Below are 17,826 nucleotides of genomic sequence, written 5' to 3'. Positions count from 1 at the left end.
GAAAATATAAATGGCATTGTTCAGATTTAACGTGATAATTACCTTTTAACATTGTTCGGGGCACCTAATTAATGAAAAATGTACTGTTATGGCAGAGGAATATACAGACATCGTAACGAATACTGAGGGGTTGATATCAAGTGGATTTTCCTGTTGGAAAATTTATAATTTAAATTATTTTCTGTTCCATACTTTGGCGACGGAAAATTCCACTTGATATCAACTCAGAATGATGGCCTGAATCATCCCTGTTTTTTATTGTTGCCTGAAATTTGGATCACATACGTATAAAATTATGTTGCTACCTATATTGCTTATCTTTATTTTGATCAGAATATTAATTGGTGGAAGGTGTCTCGTGGCTGGGTATAATAACAAGGGTCATCTTTCATACCCAAAAAAAGAAAACATGCATTTCCATGAAATTAGAAGGTTTTGGCAAATCTGTACAGTATTCGATAATCTCCCACTTTGTGAACTAGATATTGGAAAAACTTAAAACGGCCACACTTCAGTGCATTTAGAATGCTTACTAACATACATAAACTTTCAAAGACGTTTTTATCCCGTAGGTAATTGTATTAAAAATCGTTTGTGAACACGTATCATGACTGCCGGTACACTTTATCGTAAGCGTCAGGCTGGTAACCTAAAGCCCCAGACCAGATGGTTCCAGATACACGCGGATTTCATACCACAAAGTGCTTTTATATTATACAGATTAGAGAGGGGCGACACGGGCTATACTGCTCCGTTGCGGCGTCGCATCGAAAGCTTACATACTTAGAGTATAGCATGTTCTCTCTCTTTATTTAAGAGCTGCGCTCTTGTCTGTGGAGTAATCGCCTTCAATACTTCATAGCATGTTACGAGTATTTGTCATTTATTCATGTCATGTTTCTATATAGAAAATATTTCGTGTGTGCGTTGACTTCTGATGTGATGTCATTATAATGTGTATATATATTATACCTATATATGTAATCCGTGTCTGTGGTGTCCTAAATAATAAATGTTTCTTTCTTTCTTTCTTTATTCTTTGTTATTTTTACATATTAGAATAACGTCGCTACGTTCCACGATGCCATAGGGTGATATAGAGGTAGTAACAAAAGAAAACATTATTTTAGCAAAGGTCGTGGATTACCTTCCAAATAGATAATGTCGTTGGAGGCAAGGGTGTGACAGGGTGTTATCGAGATCTTTAGGGCAACAAAGACATTGAAAAGAACCACATAACTCTGTACCACGCCGCGTCTCGGATTTTGTTTTGTTTGGGTTTATTTTACTTTGCTGTATTTTAGTACCTGTCTATAAATATAATGGATTTTATACTGCTATTGGCACGACTAGTGAAACGTGGGAGCATGCCAATCAGAGATCGGACTGGTGATCTGCAGTCAAATCGGGATTAGTCTATTTCACAACCGTACTAGGACTCCTGTCCTCCGCCTCTGAATAGTACTGACAGCTATCGCTGCCCTCTGTAAGATTCCAGGCTACAGTCCCCGTGACTTCTCCTTCCGCCCTGCATTACTTTACCGATGGCTCCCATATCCGCCACTGCAACCGTCAAAAGTTAAAGTAATTCTAAACCATGTACATTACAACATGACATAGCCTATATACGTCCCATGGCAGCCTAAATAGGGCACAGACCTCCCCTCAATCAACTGGAGGGGGTATGGAACATGTGGAGTATGTTGAGCATGCAAGTATCACGTATTCTTTGCCACTTTATCACTATAAGTACTTATTATTAGGTAGGTAGGTACCCTATAATTATTTCCTTTTCCCATAACCTTTGAGTTTGTGCTCTGGATATTTATTTTTTCCGTATAAATATAAAACTGCCTTATGAATTACTTATAGCTGTCTACCTTTCCAAACCTATTGACCTCTAGAGGTACAATGGACGTTTTATAGAAACGAACGACCGAAGCGTAGCAGTAAGGCTAACCGCAAACGCCCGTCTATAATCCGTCATCGATTTCTATCAGCCACTTTTCAATTATCGGTGACCGATTTACACATTAGCAGAAATCAGTATAATTTATTCAAAGTAATTATCATGGATAAACTTGTTGAAGAATTTAACATTTTAAAATCTACGTCATTTCGCAAGGACAAAAAACTGCAACAGCAACACATCTTTTAAATCAATGTAGGTATAGATTACAAGTTATTTAATAACTAGAGGAACACATTTATAACCAGGTATTTTTGTCATTTAGGTAATCGTTAATCTCATTATAAGTTTTTTTTGTTTAAAGCTCATGCTTTAAATTTATTTTCTGACAAATTCAAAATATTATGTGGTACTTAATTTTAAAATCCTATACCTACAAACCCCCAAAAAACCAATTCATCTTTTTTGGGGTTTTGTATACGATTTTACAATAAAATAATTACATACTTTAATTAATTTACTTAATCTAAAATATTGAATAGCGATTTTATTTTTATTCCTCGTATTGTAAGTATGCCTTTCACAGTTTCTCGGAAAGAGAGCATACGCAACTTTTACATAGATTTTTTTTATATAAGTAAGTAAATCGAATAAAACCAGTCGGATGTTACATACATACATACACACACATAAACTCACGCCCGTAATCCCTAATGGGGTGGACAGAGCCACGTAGTAATCAAAGACAACTTGCGCCACTATTGATACGATGTCGTAATCTGGATATGATAAACCTTATGGAGTTGGAAGTTAAGGCATAGAATAAAAAGAATAATACTACGATGGCGGAAAGTTAGCTAACTATGCATTGGACAATATACATAAGCACACTATTTATATTTCAATGGCGTAGTCAGCGGTACATTAATTAACCAAGTACCCACACCTCACGGAGCTTTCTGTTAGACCAAACAGATAGAACAGACACTAACCTACTCGGGCAGGCGCCGTTCACACGCGCATTGCGCAATCTTAACACTGTAGCAGAGACCATTGACTTATTCTGCTGCTCTCTGAGTGAATTCGCAAAAGCCATCATGTTTGTGATATGTTATCAATGATATTATGTAATTGTGTTGTTGTAATAATGTTTAGTGTTTAAGATTGCTTCACTGTCGTATTGGGTGTATATCTGTAATGAGAGTTGTAAGATTGAATAAATAAAATAAGTAAAGATAGGTGGTGAGCTGTATCGCCGTCTATAATTCTTGAACCTACTAAATTGATAACTCATTGGTGAAAGTCCGGTACGGGTGCTCACCGTTTACGAGTCAAGCCGGTGTACGGTCACGAGCATTTATATGTATACACTTTAGTACCATGTCACATTAACTTTTTTGACAAACTGAACTGTAAGCCTCACTAAATGTCAAATATGTTAGTGCGACAGAGTCCTAAAGTGGGTACATTATATTGTTCATGACTGTACCACAGGTCTATATATACCTAATCGTCTACTACAGGCCTAACGTATATATATACCGACCACTTCAGCTCAGAGGGTCTAGTGCTATTTCAAGAGCTCGAGGCCTCCCTGCCGTATCTACGTCATCTAGTCCGTGATAATGGGAAATCAATTGTTGCCTCGTTGGTAATTAAGTAGAAAATGAATTGGCGTTTTCATTTTTATTTACTCTTACTCGAAAGCTTTTCATCGTACACATACAAGGAACCATAACCTGTAACCTGGAACCTGACAGAGGGCAGCAGTAACTGTCAGCACTATTCAGAGGCGGAGGACAGGAGTCCTAGTATGGCTTCGTAATAGACTACTCTGGGCGCCATCCCACTTGCGCCAGACAGAGTACTGCGGGGCGGAAGGCAAGAGGGAAACCACTGCCCTATGTTTCCCTAAAAAAGTAGTGTGGAAATGCTGCACCGACAAGAGCGTGGCTCTTAAATTGATGATGATGACACATACAAGGGTGGTGCTCATGTTAATTAATGAGTAAGTGCACTGAATTCATCTATCATGGTTTTGATTACAGCTCAAAAGCAAACTATCACAAAGTCATCAACAATAATTTATGTTTTCATAAAACAAATAAGTATAAAACGCCGACATAAGTTATTTTAATTGCCTTTTTAAGAGCCCGCGTCTTCATAGATAACAAAATGCTTTAAAATATCATCGTTTCGTAAGTATTGCATAAAATAATCACGGGGAAATTTAAAAACAAAAACACACTGAACCTGCAGGTCCAATCAAAAAGGTTTTAATTAAGTAATAACATTTAATTAATTACTTTACAGGCTAATATAATATTATGTCTGGCTGGCCACAGAAGAGGAGGAAACCAGACGAAACTTTGTGGTACTTATAGAAAAATAAAATAACATTTATTCTTAAAGGAGGAGGGTACCTTGAAGTTATTACCTCCTGTAAGCAACTTATAACAGAAGTCTAAAATATATTTAATATTCTTTGTAAAGAGAATAGTTTCTATCTACCATGTGTAATTTACTAATAATAAACCTAATCAATATATACAGGGTGTTAGTGGCATCGTAACGAAAACTTTGAGGGGTGATTGAGGTCATGATTCTGAGTTGATATCAAGTGGAATTTTCCGTCGCAAAAGTATCGAACTGAAACTAATTAAACTAAAATTTTCATGAATATTCGGACTGAAAATTCCACTTGATATCAACTCAGAATCATAGTCTGAACCATCCCTTTCAGTATTCGTTACGATGTCACTAACACCCATACCTACTTGTATGGCTACCGTATGTACTTGTGCGGGGTGTAAGTGACGTCATAACGAATACTGAGGGGGATGATTTAGCTGATTATTCTGAATTAATATCAAGTGGAATTTTCCATCGCAAAAGTATAGAATTGTAAATAATTTTAAAAAACTAAAAAAAAATTATGAATTTTGCGACGAAAAATTCCACTTGATATTAACTCAGAATCATGGTCTGAATCAGGGGGACCTGAGTATTCGTTACGATGTCACTAACACCCTGTATATATATAAAATATATATATATATATACATATATATACAGGGTGTTAGGATATATATATATATATATATATATATATATATATATACTACATACTATTAAAAATGCAAGTATTATTTTTCAATACCCAATCAAGAATATACTTACCAACAATATTTACCAACTAAAAATTGAAATACTCAAATTATTAAACACTAAACAGGTTAATTAAGCCTAAGTTGCCTACAATAACTACACTTGCCTTAACACAACAAATTAATTTAGCACATGTACCGCGTTATACGATAAATTACGTGTGAAAACCAGAGACAGAACGTGAAAGTCGTCCTTAATGCTTTTAGGTAATTAATTACCAACGAACGACCGTCTCCCTTGTGAATAGAAATAACCGCCATCTCTGTTTAATTTACCAGTGAAAATTACATTTTATTGTTATGCTCGTTGAAGGTATTTCACAGGATTACGTGTAACTTAAGTAATTAGTTTATAACACTATTATATTAACACACAACATAAAATCATGCCTGTTTCCCAGAAGGGGAAGGCAGAAGTGGATAGCACATACAGGGTGTTAGTGACATCGTAACGAATACTGAGAGGGATGATTCAGACCATGATTCTGAGTTAATATCAAGTGGTATGGAGCATTCCGCAATTTTCAAGGTAGAAAGCTAAAAAATGGTATGCGGACTATTGTGACAAACAAAAAATCGAACTTCATTATTTTTTGGAAATCTACCCCTTCAAAGATGGGGCGAAATTTCATATGGGACTTATCGCAATTCTCAAGGTAAGAAGCTAAAAATTGGTACATTAGGAGAGGGGAACCATGTTACCCCGAATTCAACGCGAGCGAAGCCGCGGGCAAAAGCTAGTTAAGTTGTAAAATTAAGTCCTTGGTTCCCTGACTCGAGAGCAATGGTGATATAATGGTGGTATAATTGCAACTCACAACAACAAATTCAAACTCAATAACCTTCCTTTTTGCTTTGCCGCAGACAGATAAAAATATCTTTATTAGTTACACTTTGAGTCGTCAATTTTTTTTTACATAAATATAAAATATGTTTTCTTGACTGTCCGCCTAAAAGTACTGCAGCTTCTTACAATCTTCTCACAAAACACGAAGGGTGTCATGACCATAGCTCACAGTAATGTTAAAAATCATTGCCTCGCGACGACGCAACGCAACGTACCGGCAACAAAGTGGGTGTGGTCCCTCTCTTAGGATTTTAATATGAATGTTGTGCACTGGTAACTTAATATTGTACCCATCTCAGTATTACAGGAGTGAAACTGTCTGACAAAGTGATCAATTGATCGACACCTACTAATGTGAGCACATGTAACATTCCAACATATTAATTTCACACATCACGTGTTTATTGTTCTCGTGTACCCGTGCGAATTGTTTCGCCTGCTTTTATGTTTTACCCAACATTTGGTCATAATCAAACATTTGTCACAGCTAAGTATCGCCTCCTCTTAATTAGGGTTACAGCTGTAACAAATGAGACCTGTTGTTGACAGGCGTCGCTTTACAAGTATCATTTGTTTCAACCGCTGGAAATTCATTGCGGCAGAAACATATAGGTACTTACTTCATAGAGCAACTCGGACCTCCGCGGACCAAGGGGGTAAAAAGGCCACATCGAAGCAATTAATTTAAAAAGCAATATTGCGATTAGAAATTTGCGCATATACGAGTAAGTGCGCAATGTAAACAAATGTCAAATAGCAATATTGCTTTCGGTACTTCCATAAAGTAGGAAAAGCTGATCGCCAAAAACAATTGAATATTTTTTTGTGTGTTTTAAGATAATTCACTCAGTCGACGGAATCGTGCTTTTATTATCAATTATGTTGCGTCTATTACATTATATTCTGAGAATCAATTTGAAGCTGGCTTTCAGTAATAATATGGCTCCGAAAATTAAATTCGTTTTATTCATCCATCTGTCGGGAAAATAAAGAAAATCGTAGCTTAAAATTGAATGTTAAAGCATAATTCACGTTGCCGAATTTCGTGTTGACTTTTGGAGGATAAACCGAGAAGCAAACTTGTGGAATTGAGGCGTCTTTATTTGTTTTTGCATCCATAGGAATTTCATGGGATATTAAAGTGCTTCCATAGGGACCAAAATAGGAATGTTCCCGTTGTAAAAACTCTTTAGTAGTTAGGACACTGGCATTTCTTTTTCAAATTATTATTTGTTGTGCTCTGGCCTTATCTGCCTAAACAGTAGACAATAAAGCTCTTTTTAAATACTAAGTTTAGTTTAGATATATTTCTGAGAAGATATCGTCACTGGAAAGGCAAGATTACGTAAGCGCTAAAATACCCTTAAAATAGCGGTCCATGTTATGTACGTATATTATGTATTACTAGACGTAGAAAATGAAAAATACAATATCATCTTGTTGACGTCATCTAAATTGCATTTTTTTTGACGTGACTTATTGTAGATTTGCCGCAGATGGCATTAACTACTTGGACAGACAAATGGGGAGCGCTCAAGGCTCTCACTCGGTACAACGTTTAAGACAACAGGCCTGAGGGTGCCCAGTTGGGCACGAACCTCGGCTCAGGGCGTCGTCTGGGAGGAAAAATATTTGAAAGAATTAATCGACCCTAGCGAGTCGATAGCGATAATCGCTGAATGAGGGAAATCGTCGACCACGCCGGCGGGGTCGGTATCGGGGTCCTGAAGTGTTTGGTGTCGCGAGCTGATTGGCTGCCTCTATGGCTAGAGTAATCGGATCGTCGGGATCGTATATTACGTCCTTCGGACGCCGATACTTTTCAGTACCATCCCTAAGCGGAATGTACTCGGAAGCCGCAACTACCAGGGGATTTGGGTTCTAAATTGCATAAATAGGTAAAAGTTATGATAAAAAAAAACGAACACAACTTTAAACGTCTTTTTTCTCGAAATGGCCTTTTGGCGCTTACGTAATTTTGCCTTCAACAATTTTTTTTTCTTTATTTTTGATATGTTGAACACGTCATGTCCGTTGTCTATTATGGGAGTATAATAAGCGCCTACCTATTATCCATCTTTCAATTTTGGCAACTCTACAATAATTTAAAAAAAAACCTTAGCAATAATTACGCATTCTGTAGCGTTAAATAAGAAGTAAACGATAAATAGGATACCGATGGAACCGAAATAGAATCTTGACTTCCAATGAGTGTTCTAATGATAACGATCTTAAAAATAACGAGCATAAAAAATATATAATTAGATACTTAGTGTTAGATAAAAAATAATCGATCTACCTAATATCGACTGATCACTATGCTAATGAACGTCACAACACTAGCTTACGTACTTTGACAGATCTAATTCTTACTGCGCATTGAGACTATTGTAAAATGTTATCTTATTGAAATATTACCAATAATTGTACTGAACTGCATGGCTAACATCCGCAACGTGATAAAATTATCGATCTATTCATTAAATGTCGAAATCGACAATTTTTTTTTCCTAACATGCGTGTCACGTGATTTTGTTCGTATTTTGACAGAACGACGTGACTTATTTGAGTTCACATATTAGCATCAATCGACAATAATAAAATTATATTGTCGGAATCGATAAAATGACCGTGACAAAATTTAATCACGTTGCGTAGCCCTACCGGTTGTACTGTTTATTTATTTATTTATAAAAAAGGTACACCAACAGCTTATATAATAAAACATTAAATAAAATAAAAGTTACATCAGGAATTAGACTGTTACATAAGCCAATTATAGGTGCACACATTTGAAGTGTAAGACAACGTAATCGCTTAGTAGATAACTAAATTATACAAATATTGGTGCTAATTCCTGTAAATACCATCTAATTTTATTTTAAGTTATATCTGTCATTTTCTTATCCGCCGAAAAGGAAAGGGACGGGTAATCGACAAGCAAAAAATTTATGGAACACACGTCAATTTTAAGCACAAATCTAAACCAACCGTCTAAAAATTTTACATCCGTCAATGACCTGACACAGTTAAATATAGACAGCACGTCAAACGGATTGCATACCAGCGACATACCTTTTGATTCGCCCGGGTTATTCATTCATTTACTCATTCTTCCTAAAATTAAGAGCTGTGCATCATCCGTCCCTTTCCTTTTCGACGGATATGAAAATGACGGATATAACTTAAAATAAAATTAGGCGGTGTCTGCAGGAATCGGGGCCATAATTTGTATTAAAATTTAAAATACAGATAATTTTAAAAAATACATAAAAAAGTAATATATATATGCTGGAGGACATAAATATTTATAAACTGTTTATATTAGGTACCTAAGTGCCAGTGTGGACGTACCTTTAACAAGCTACCAACGCGACTGTCTCGTCCATCAGTGTCCTTATTGTTTTCCCTGGAACATAAATTACATTATTTTTTTGCCTACGTGTTATGTAGCAGGTGCCATATAAATCCTATGGTATTCCTTATTTTCCTGGGTACCATTACATACATACAAATTGTTAGTGACATCGTAATGAATACTGAAGGGGATGATTGAGACCATAATTCTGAGTTAATATCAAGTGGAAATTTTCCGTCGTAAAATTCATGTTTTTTACAAATTTATTTTCAATTCTATACCTTTGCGATGGAAAATTCCCTTTGATATTAACTCAGAATGCTGAATCATCCCCCTCAGTATTCGTTACGATGTCACTAACACCCCGTATAAGTAAATACTGGTAGCCATACAAGTATCTATGGGTGTTAGTGACACCGAAGTGGATATTCCTGTCGAAGAAATATGAATTTAATTTTCTTACTTCATACTTTTCATACATCATCGTTGCTTGCGAGTACATAATATAAGCACATGACTATATTCTCTGTACTAGTTAGAGGCAGTGATGTTCCGTTCCTCTAAAGTCCTAAAGTCCCAAAGTTATGTAAGAACATTATCATCCAGCCTTTAGACAGATAAGATCAGAGTACAAGAAGGAACAGTTTGAAAAACAAGCAGCCCAGTAATAACATTGGTAACATTCCCAGGCACGGCACTGATCAAAGGTAGATATTGGTACCTACCAACTTAACTTATGGATGTACCTACATCCATTGTAACATGAACTAAGTACCCACATTATAGAACCGAATAAACAAAAGAGATAGATACTACTCCACGCTAAAGCGCAGTGTAATCTTCCATCGTGTGGGTTGTGAGGTGGAGTACCAACCTCATCAACCCTGGTGTCAGGGTTATTATTGAGCCGCCCCTGACATGGCTCATGTAACGACTACTTACTTACATCAGTAAGTAGTAACCGGGACCAACGGCTTAACGTGCCTTCCGAAGCACGGATCATCTTACTTTCGGACAATCAGGTGATCAGCCTGTAATGTCCTAACCAAACTAGGAACCACAAAAAGTAACGATCGACCACTGGACCACGGAGGTCGTTCGCGCAGTGTAATAACGAAGAACATATTTCACTACAATACCAGTTGAACAGCGGTTCTCTCCCTCAAACAATCCAGCTTGCCTAAATTTTCGTTCAGCTGCTATTCAATTTCATTTGATAAATTCTGTCTGCGCTACAGAAACTGGCAATTCGCAACCGGATAAGACCACAGAAACTATTCTGTGCAGCAGTTTCGTGTCTTAGAGCTATGGATTACACTTTTAATTGAAATCGTGATTGCTATGGCGATTCTACATTTTTGTATGCTCTCAATGTCTATCATTTCCAATTTCCTCATGCATATTGGGATGTAAAAGTCTTCACTTCGATGGCAACAAGGTTAAATATTTTCTTACATGCGGATGATTATACAGCTGATTGTTAATTATATTTTAGCTTTCGTAGCAAAAGGCCAAGATGTTACCTTATTACGAGAAACTGTAAAGAAATAAATACCTAGTAGATGCGTGGGAAGGTCGAGGATAACATAGTGGAGTGAACGAAAGTTGCGACAGTTGTAGACCTATTCCGTATGGCCAGAGGCAGGATCACATTCCATGAGCTGATCGCCAACCTCCAGTCATAAGCCACGACAAGGAGAAGATTATTCAAAAATAATATAATCAGAAATAAACACAAGAACAACACAACACACGAAAGATTAAAAAAAAAAACACTGAATAAGGAAAAGGAAGATATAAGGAAGACTAAAAAAATAAAACATTATTTCTAATAATTTTACCTGTAATAAAGGCCCAGGGACATAACAATAATGGACCCATTAACTAATATTATAAAGAGCAAAATTGGGAACGGTGCTTGAGAATAGTTAAATCTCTACTTTTCACGGAATACTAACCTGAGGCGATTGCCAATCTGTCCTTCAAAAGGGAAAACAGCCCAATTAAGGTTAGGTTACATAGCTATGAAAACACATTTCAGAACAGAACATTTTCCTCGCTATGTTTTCTTTCATCATAAATATGATTCAAACATGAATTGGAATCAATTTTCGGAATCAATGGTCTACTGGGCCTAAGATTCAAACCCGTATAACGACATACCTTAGTCAGTAGCACGCGTTCTCTCAGCTGGCAACAACTTTATATTTTTAATTTTTATACACTGTTTGAGATTTACCTACGCGGTTATTACCATTTAATTAAACCACATGATACTGAGAGTCTCATATCCCTGATTTAACGCGGTAAGAACCCGGTATTATGTGTTTTAATTTATCAGTTTATGTTGTCTTCAGGAAGAGGTGGATCATCACTGCGCTTGGTGCATCATAATTAAAACACATAAAACCGGCAATCTCATTCGTGATTTATCGCGGTAAGAATCCGGTATTGTATTTTAATTTACAAATTTATGTTGTCGCTAGGAGGAGGTGGAATCGTCACTGCGCCTGGTGCACGCGGTAGCGACAGGAGCGACTGGCGCCTTATGTGTGACGCATCGGTACGGTCGTCTGAAGGCGCCTCTCCATGCGGCGAGGTGGGACTCCGCTCGGTCCCGCGCAGACTTCGCTGCTAACCTCTTGCAGCAGCTGGGCTTGGAGTCTGCTGGTATGTATTTAATATGTAGTATATTGTATACATTATGATCAATGGTGGCTGCGAACGTTTCGTATCGACGCCAACTTTACTCCAAACCCGTTAACCGATTGTTCTTGCAATAGTCTGAAGCATGCATGAATAGTGTTGCTTTGTGTGTGATCTAAAAAGTAAAAGGAAGGAACTTCCCCCTTCCTTCCTTTTTTCATGTGTGTGTTATTTTGTCTTTTGATGTGATGTTATTGTAATGTATATATATATTTATGTAACCCGTGTCTGTGATGTCCTAAAATAATAAATGTTTCTTTCTTTCTTTGATCTAAATGAGCTATCAATAGTATCGATAGATACTGTTGGTGTATTTTTAAACTATCGATATTGGCCCATCGATAGGCAATACAATCTCGAACTGATTTTGAATCTGGTTTTCTTTTACAGATACTCTTATGGCAGTGTCACAAGGGTTGGTATTGGGTCCAAGTCCGCCGGAACGGGCAGTGGCGGCAAGGACGGTAGTTCTGAGGTCCGATGGCGTAGTCAACAGTGCCGTGGCGTGGGAACGGTACGGCACTGCTGAGCCAACCCCTGTCAAAGTGCCACAGATTGACAAACCACCTGATCCTGAGTACCCTTGGTAAGATTTCGGATATCATGTTTATAAAAAGATGTTACACCTTTTAGAAGATGACATGGTATGTAGGGTCCTTTTTAGCGCCCCTGTAACTAATGTTCTTTTCAAAAAGTCCTTTTTTCATATCGAAAATGCTTAACTCAAGAAGTTCTTTTCTCAAAAAGCACTTTTCTCAAAAATATATTTAAGTTATCGACATTACATTTTCTACATTCATCGGTTATAATTAAAACACATAACACCAATGTATTCATCGGTTACACATAGACTCACCATATGTAAAAGTTTGGATTCCCCTTTATATCTAAATCTTAAAGCACGTTTTCCGAATATCTCTTCTAATAAAATATTAAGTTAAGGCTAAAAATTCAGTATCTGGAAGTTACGTTACCAGGATAAATGACTTTCCAGCCAAGCGACTTTATTTTCCGAGAGTGTGGTGTGAGGAAATAATGACTGCTGGAAGATGATTAATAGTAGCCATTATTAATGGTCTCAAGCGCGACACGAACATCTTATATTCTTGAAAAAAAAACTGCTCACACGGACTGTACTTGAACTGTAAGCAAAGTACGAAATTGCAGTTTAAAAGCAGTTGTAGTTGGCATAGTTGCATCGAAATTGCAACCCAAATTCAATAGAATTTAGAATAGTATTACAACTGCACACCGAAATGTTGCATTACAATGTCATCGCAATTGGCTATTTGACAGTGGTAACAAAATATGAAGTATGTGGGATATAGTAGTTTATCATTTAACAATAATTATCCAATAGTTTTTTTTTATTAAGATAATATTTAAATATTTTGCAGTTTTTAATCTGTTTATTATACAAGACCTGGAACACGGGCGGCCGTGATTGAGCTTCGTGTGACGTCACATTTCACAGAATAAACAAAAAACTATCTGTCAGGTATAAGTTATACGGGTTGACAGCTTCGTTCGTTGAAATGTGACGTCAGTGGGCAAAATGTCACGTGACCAACCGTTTTCGCGCGAAATTTAAAATCATTGGAGAAAAATATGTTTTTTTTCTGTTATAGATAAGTATAAAGCTTTTTCGAGAAAACAGAATAAGCGTTAGTAATTTTCAAAATACTTATCTGAGATCGGTCAAGTAGCCAATTATACTATTTGCATAAAAACTGCAACCTAACCCCAATTTGGCAGCTGGCTGGCAGTTCGAATACAGTTCACTAATAACAGTAACTCTGAATTCTAGGTACGTATCAGCGCATGAAAGTGAGACCCTTCGCTCGCCAAAGTTCATGCCATCGCCTCCTGGGGCCACGATGGATGGTTGGTGGACTTACCCTTACTACAGTTGTGAGGCTAAACGGTGGCTCCTGTCCTATACAGTTCCAGTCTCCACTATTCGTAGGTAAGCCAAAAGTGATGTATATGTTTATTTGAGATGGATTTGCGTTTACATAATACGACTACCTCCACCTGTATTATATTTTAATATATTATTATATACATTACTAACACATTTTTGTGGTCACCCGGATCAAACAATATTTCACATAGTGAACGAGTGCCCTCTACACCGGTTCCCAGGTGGCATAGCCGGGCTGCATTGTGTGACGGATGCGGCAGAGACTTGCTTAGGGGAGCTTAAGTTGGATATATGATCCACACAGGATATTTTATTTTTGTCTGCCATACGCAATAATAATAATTTGTGGAACAAGATATTAGTGTCTCACTCAACAGAGTCCACAATACCAAGCGTCTTCGTCATTTTATTTCAGGACGTCAAAATAGCTACTTCGATACTTGACCCAATAGTTTAACCACCAGATCTCATACTGCAAACGCTTGATGTTACCAAGTTTCATTACACGTACACAAACTTCATCCCGTTTCATTACAAGATGGCATCGTAAAAGACAATGAACCCTGGCAGTATGTACAGTGCTAATGGATTCCGGGTCATTGTACCATATCACGTGACAGAAATACGATACCTATACCTGTCTCCTCGTGTAGATCCTGAAAGCCTTAAATGCTGTTCGTATTATAGATTTAGTAAAAATAATTGTATTTATCTAAGACAATAAAAATCAACACAATAGGAGTTATCCAGCAGTAAGGGCGTTTACACTCTGATCTTTAAGCGCACTATGTAGACTTCTGGGTCCATAATGTGTGTCTTCTCCTATCGTGTGTCTTCACTTATATCAAGAATAGAATAGAAATAGTTTATTATAAAAGGGCGCCACATACAAAAAAAAGACAACAACTTCATATCACCACTAAACAATTACAAAAACGCAAAAGGGATGTTTGTCGAAATTATCATAAGGTGGTGGTGGACGTCCTGAAATAAAAAAGGCCACAGGACAAGTCGCGGCGTGAACCACGACGTTATATTATATAGACCCTGTTGGGTGACGCACACACCAAAGCAAAGCATACAGCATGAAGGGCTCATGCCTTTAGACTAGTTTTTAACCTAACCGGAAGAAGATTTATTGGGTTTCAATTTAAGTCATCCAAAGTGTAAAACTTTTTTTTTCCAGCCTGAAAGGAGTAGTCTCCCTGGACATAGACATATCTAGTTTGGAAATAAATCAGTGCGAAGTGGACAACCCAGAAGAATCTGACAACCAGATATACTCGTTCCATGGCACTCACAAGTGCCCCAATGAGACCACTTACGTAAGTAAATCAAACCTATATCTAATTCCTAGTAATAATTAATATAATATATGTAATATACAATGTTATTATGGCACGACGTTTTATCTACAGGGTGTTAGTCACATCGTAACGAAAACTATGAGGGATGATTCAGACCATGATTCTGAGTAGTTATCAAGTAGAAATTTCCGTCGCAAAATTCATGCTTTTTTTTGTTTTTTACATTATTTTCAGTTCCATACTTTAAAGGCCTCCGTGGTCCAATGGTTGAAGGCATAATTTTCATTACGATGTCACTAACACCCTGTATGAATCCTATGATGATCCGATATGCGAATATGTAAGTTTTATCATTGGAAAGTTTACGATATGCCCGAAACGATAAGCAACAGAAGGTAAAACTTTATTTTCTCCCAATCCATATAAAAGGAAAATATACTTACTTTATGAGTATAGTAGGTACCTACTAAGAAATGAAGATAAAATCAAGTTTAAAATTAAATTCTGCAAGTCAGGGGTGGACCCAGATGGATTTGATTTGGTCCTTAACCCCTTATTTGGCCCTCAACTGGATGGATGCGCAACTCTTTCCTATCTCCGCTATCTATAGATAAGGGGCCATATAGATTTTTAAGCTAGGTGTAGTGCTTGTTACTAACAATGCTCCAAGTTATTCGTAATTTAAGGATCAAGTACTTGTTTTAACAGATGTGCTTATGGAACATATTTCTGTATGTAAGAAATAAGTCTTAAGTATTTATGTAGATTTTTTTTTCCCAGTGCGAATATAAACCAATCAGGGAAATAGGCAGACATGCAGGATGGGCGCGGGGGTCCTATATCTGTCGTTGCCGCCCTGGCTTCTACTCTATTCATCATCCAGATGGTTTCAATGGATCTTTGGTTGAAGGTAAGTTCAGCACCTCCCTAGCGTAATACCGTTTTCACGGGGTCCGCTTACCGAATCTGCAGATATGACAGGTCCGTCAGGTAGAAGGTAGTTAAATATAATATGATTTCAGAACGTGTCAGAATTCAGTGAGTATTAATCATTAAGTAGCTCTATGGAGCCGGATGGGTCTTTGAAAGGTTTTTACTTACATATTCTTTTTGCTTAGGTTTTAGTCTGAAAATAAAACATAAACAAAATATATATACATCCCACTGCTGGGTACAGGGCTCCCCTCAATCAACCGGAGGGGTATACTCCACCACGCTGCTCCACTGCGAGTTGGTGGAGGTGTATGGCTATTAGCCGGGACCAACGGCTTAACGTGCCCTTTTTCAGACAATCAAGTGATTCAAGCCTGGAAAGTCCTTACCAAACAAAGGACAGTTACACAAAATGATTTCGACAATGTCCCCATTGGAAATCAAACCCGGATATCCACATCGTGAGCCTAACGCTCTAACCACTAGACCACGGAGGCTGTTAGTCTGAAAATAATGGTAACAAATCCTGACCGTTATGCGGTTCAGTCCGACACGACGTCACAAGATGTGGTGTAGATTCACCTCAACGATTTATAGATCATTTCGATGCAACGCAACGACGACGTAACGTAACCGTGGGTAACTTACCCCACTAAGGTAGGTACCTACCAGTCAATCAAAAGCTTAAGCTGCGTCTAATGGATAGCCACTACTAATGGATAAGCTTAACACTTAATGGAAACAGGTCGCGGTAATTAAACACGTCCAGTAATAAGAGCCATTTGGTTGCTAATCCAATTAGCGTTTGCAAAACACAAATTAATTCCCTTGGAAATAATAGCGTTTATATTACTTACACGTTCATATGTTTTTCAATTAATTTTTAATCGGTGTCAGATTGCAGCACTTAAGTAATAGGTAGTTGCTCTAAGCAATCGGCAACAACGTGGTGAATCCTTCTACCACCCCTGCCGTGGCAAGTCCAATTCCAAAGAATATGATACCCTAAACACACGACGAAGACAAAGATTTTATTAATAAGAGTCTACGAGTAGGTAACTCTATCATCTCCCTGGCGTCATCCCGCTTCCTTAAACATTTGTCAGGTCTGGTCCTTATACAGCAGCAAATGCCAATATACCCTTCCAACCCGAAGGGATACCAGTTCGGTCACAGATTAAGTCAAATACCTTTGAAAACAGGTCTTGAGTATCTACCCAATACACGAGGATATAGATATATCCTCGCATAACATTGGGGTTTGGACATTGATGATGTATATTAGGTGACATTCGGTCTTACGGCGTTTCCTCACGATGTTGTAATACAAAGAACTTTATTTTTTAATTCCAGTGGCATACCAAGAGTACGAAGAGAATGGAGTAGACAACTGGAGTGAGCCGTACGAGTGCTTGCAGTGCCAGCCCGGCTGCGAGTCCTGTCGCGGCCCCGAGCCCTGTCTCGCCACTTACAACTGGCCCTTCCGGTACGAGTCTTACAAAATCTGATACTTTTGAAGGCGCTCAAGACGGGATTTTGCAAAAAGAAGTAGCAAGGTTTTATCAAACTTCTATAAGTAGTTGTTGTTTACAGAGTCGCGGGTAAAAGCTAGTTAAGTACTTATGTAAGCACCTGTCATCAGACGGTCATATCCACTCGTCTCTGTTTTCGACTC

The 17,826-nt window shown here is 37.6% G+C and overlaps 1 protein-coding gene across 3 annotated transcripts in view; it reads left to right on the top strand.

Annotated features, from left to right (window-relative positions):
* LOC126374077 (probable G-protein coupled receptor CG31760) overlaps nt 1-17,826 on the top strand; it is a 101,016-nt gene that overhangs the window by 75,983 nt on the left and 7,207 nt on the right. For all 3 annotated transcript variants that reach the window (XM_050020549.1, XM_050020547.1, XM_050020548.1), the window contains 6 exons: nt 11,768-11,951; nt 12,378-12,573; nt 13,795-13,953; nt 15,098-15,236; nt 15,999-16,128; nt 17,505-17,637. In XM_050020549.1, the coding sequence (XP_049876506.1) occupies nt 11,768-11,951; nt 12,378-12,573; nt 13,795-13,953; nt 15,098-15,236; nt 15,999-16,128; nt 17,505-17,637 (941 nt within the window). The remainder of the gene's footprint in view (nt 1-11,767; nt 11,952-12,377; nt 12,574-13,794; nt 13,954-15,097; nt 15,237-15,998; nt 16,129-17,504; nt 17,638-17,826) is intronic.

This window comes from Pectinophora gossypiella, chromosome 16, assembly GCF_024362695.1.
Source record: "Pectinophora gossypiella chromosome 16, ilPecGoss1.1, whole genome shotgun sequence".
NCBI lineage: Eukaryota > Metazoa > Arthropoda > Insecta > Lepidoptera > Gelechiidae > Pectinophora > Pectinophora gossypiella.
This window is presented reverse-complemented; position numbering and strand designations above follow the sequence as displayed.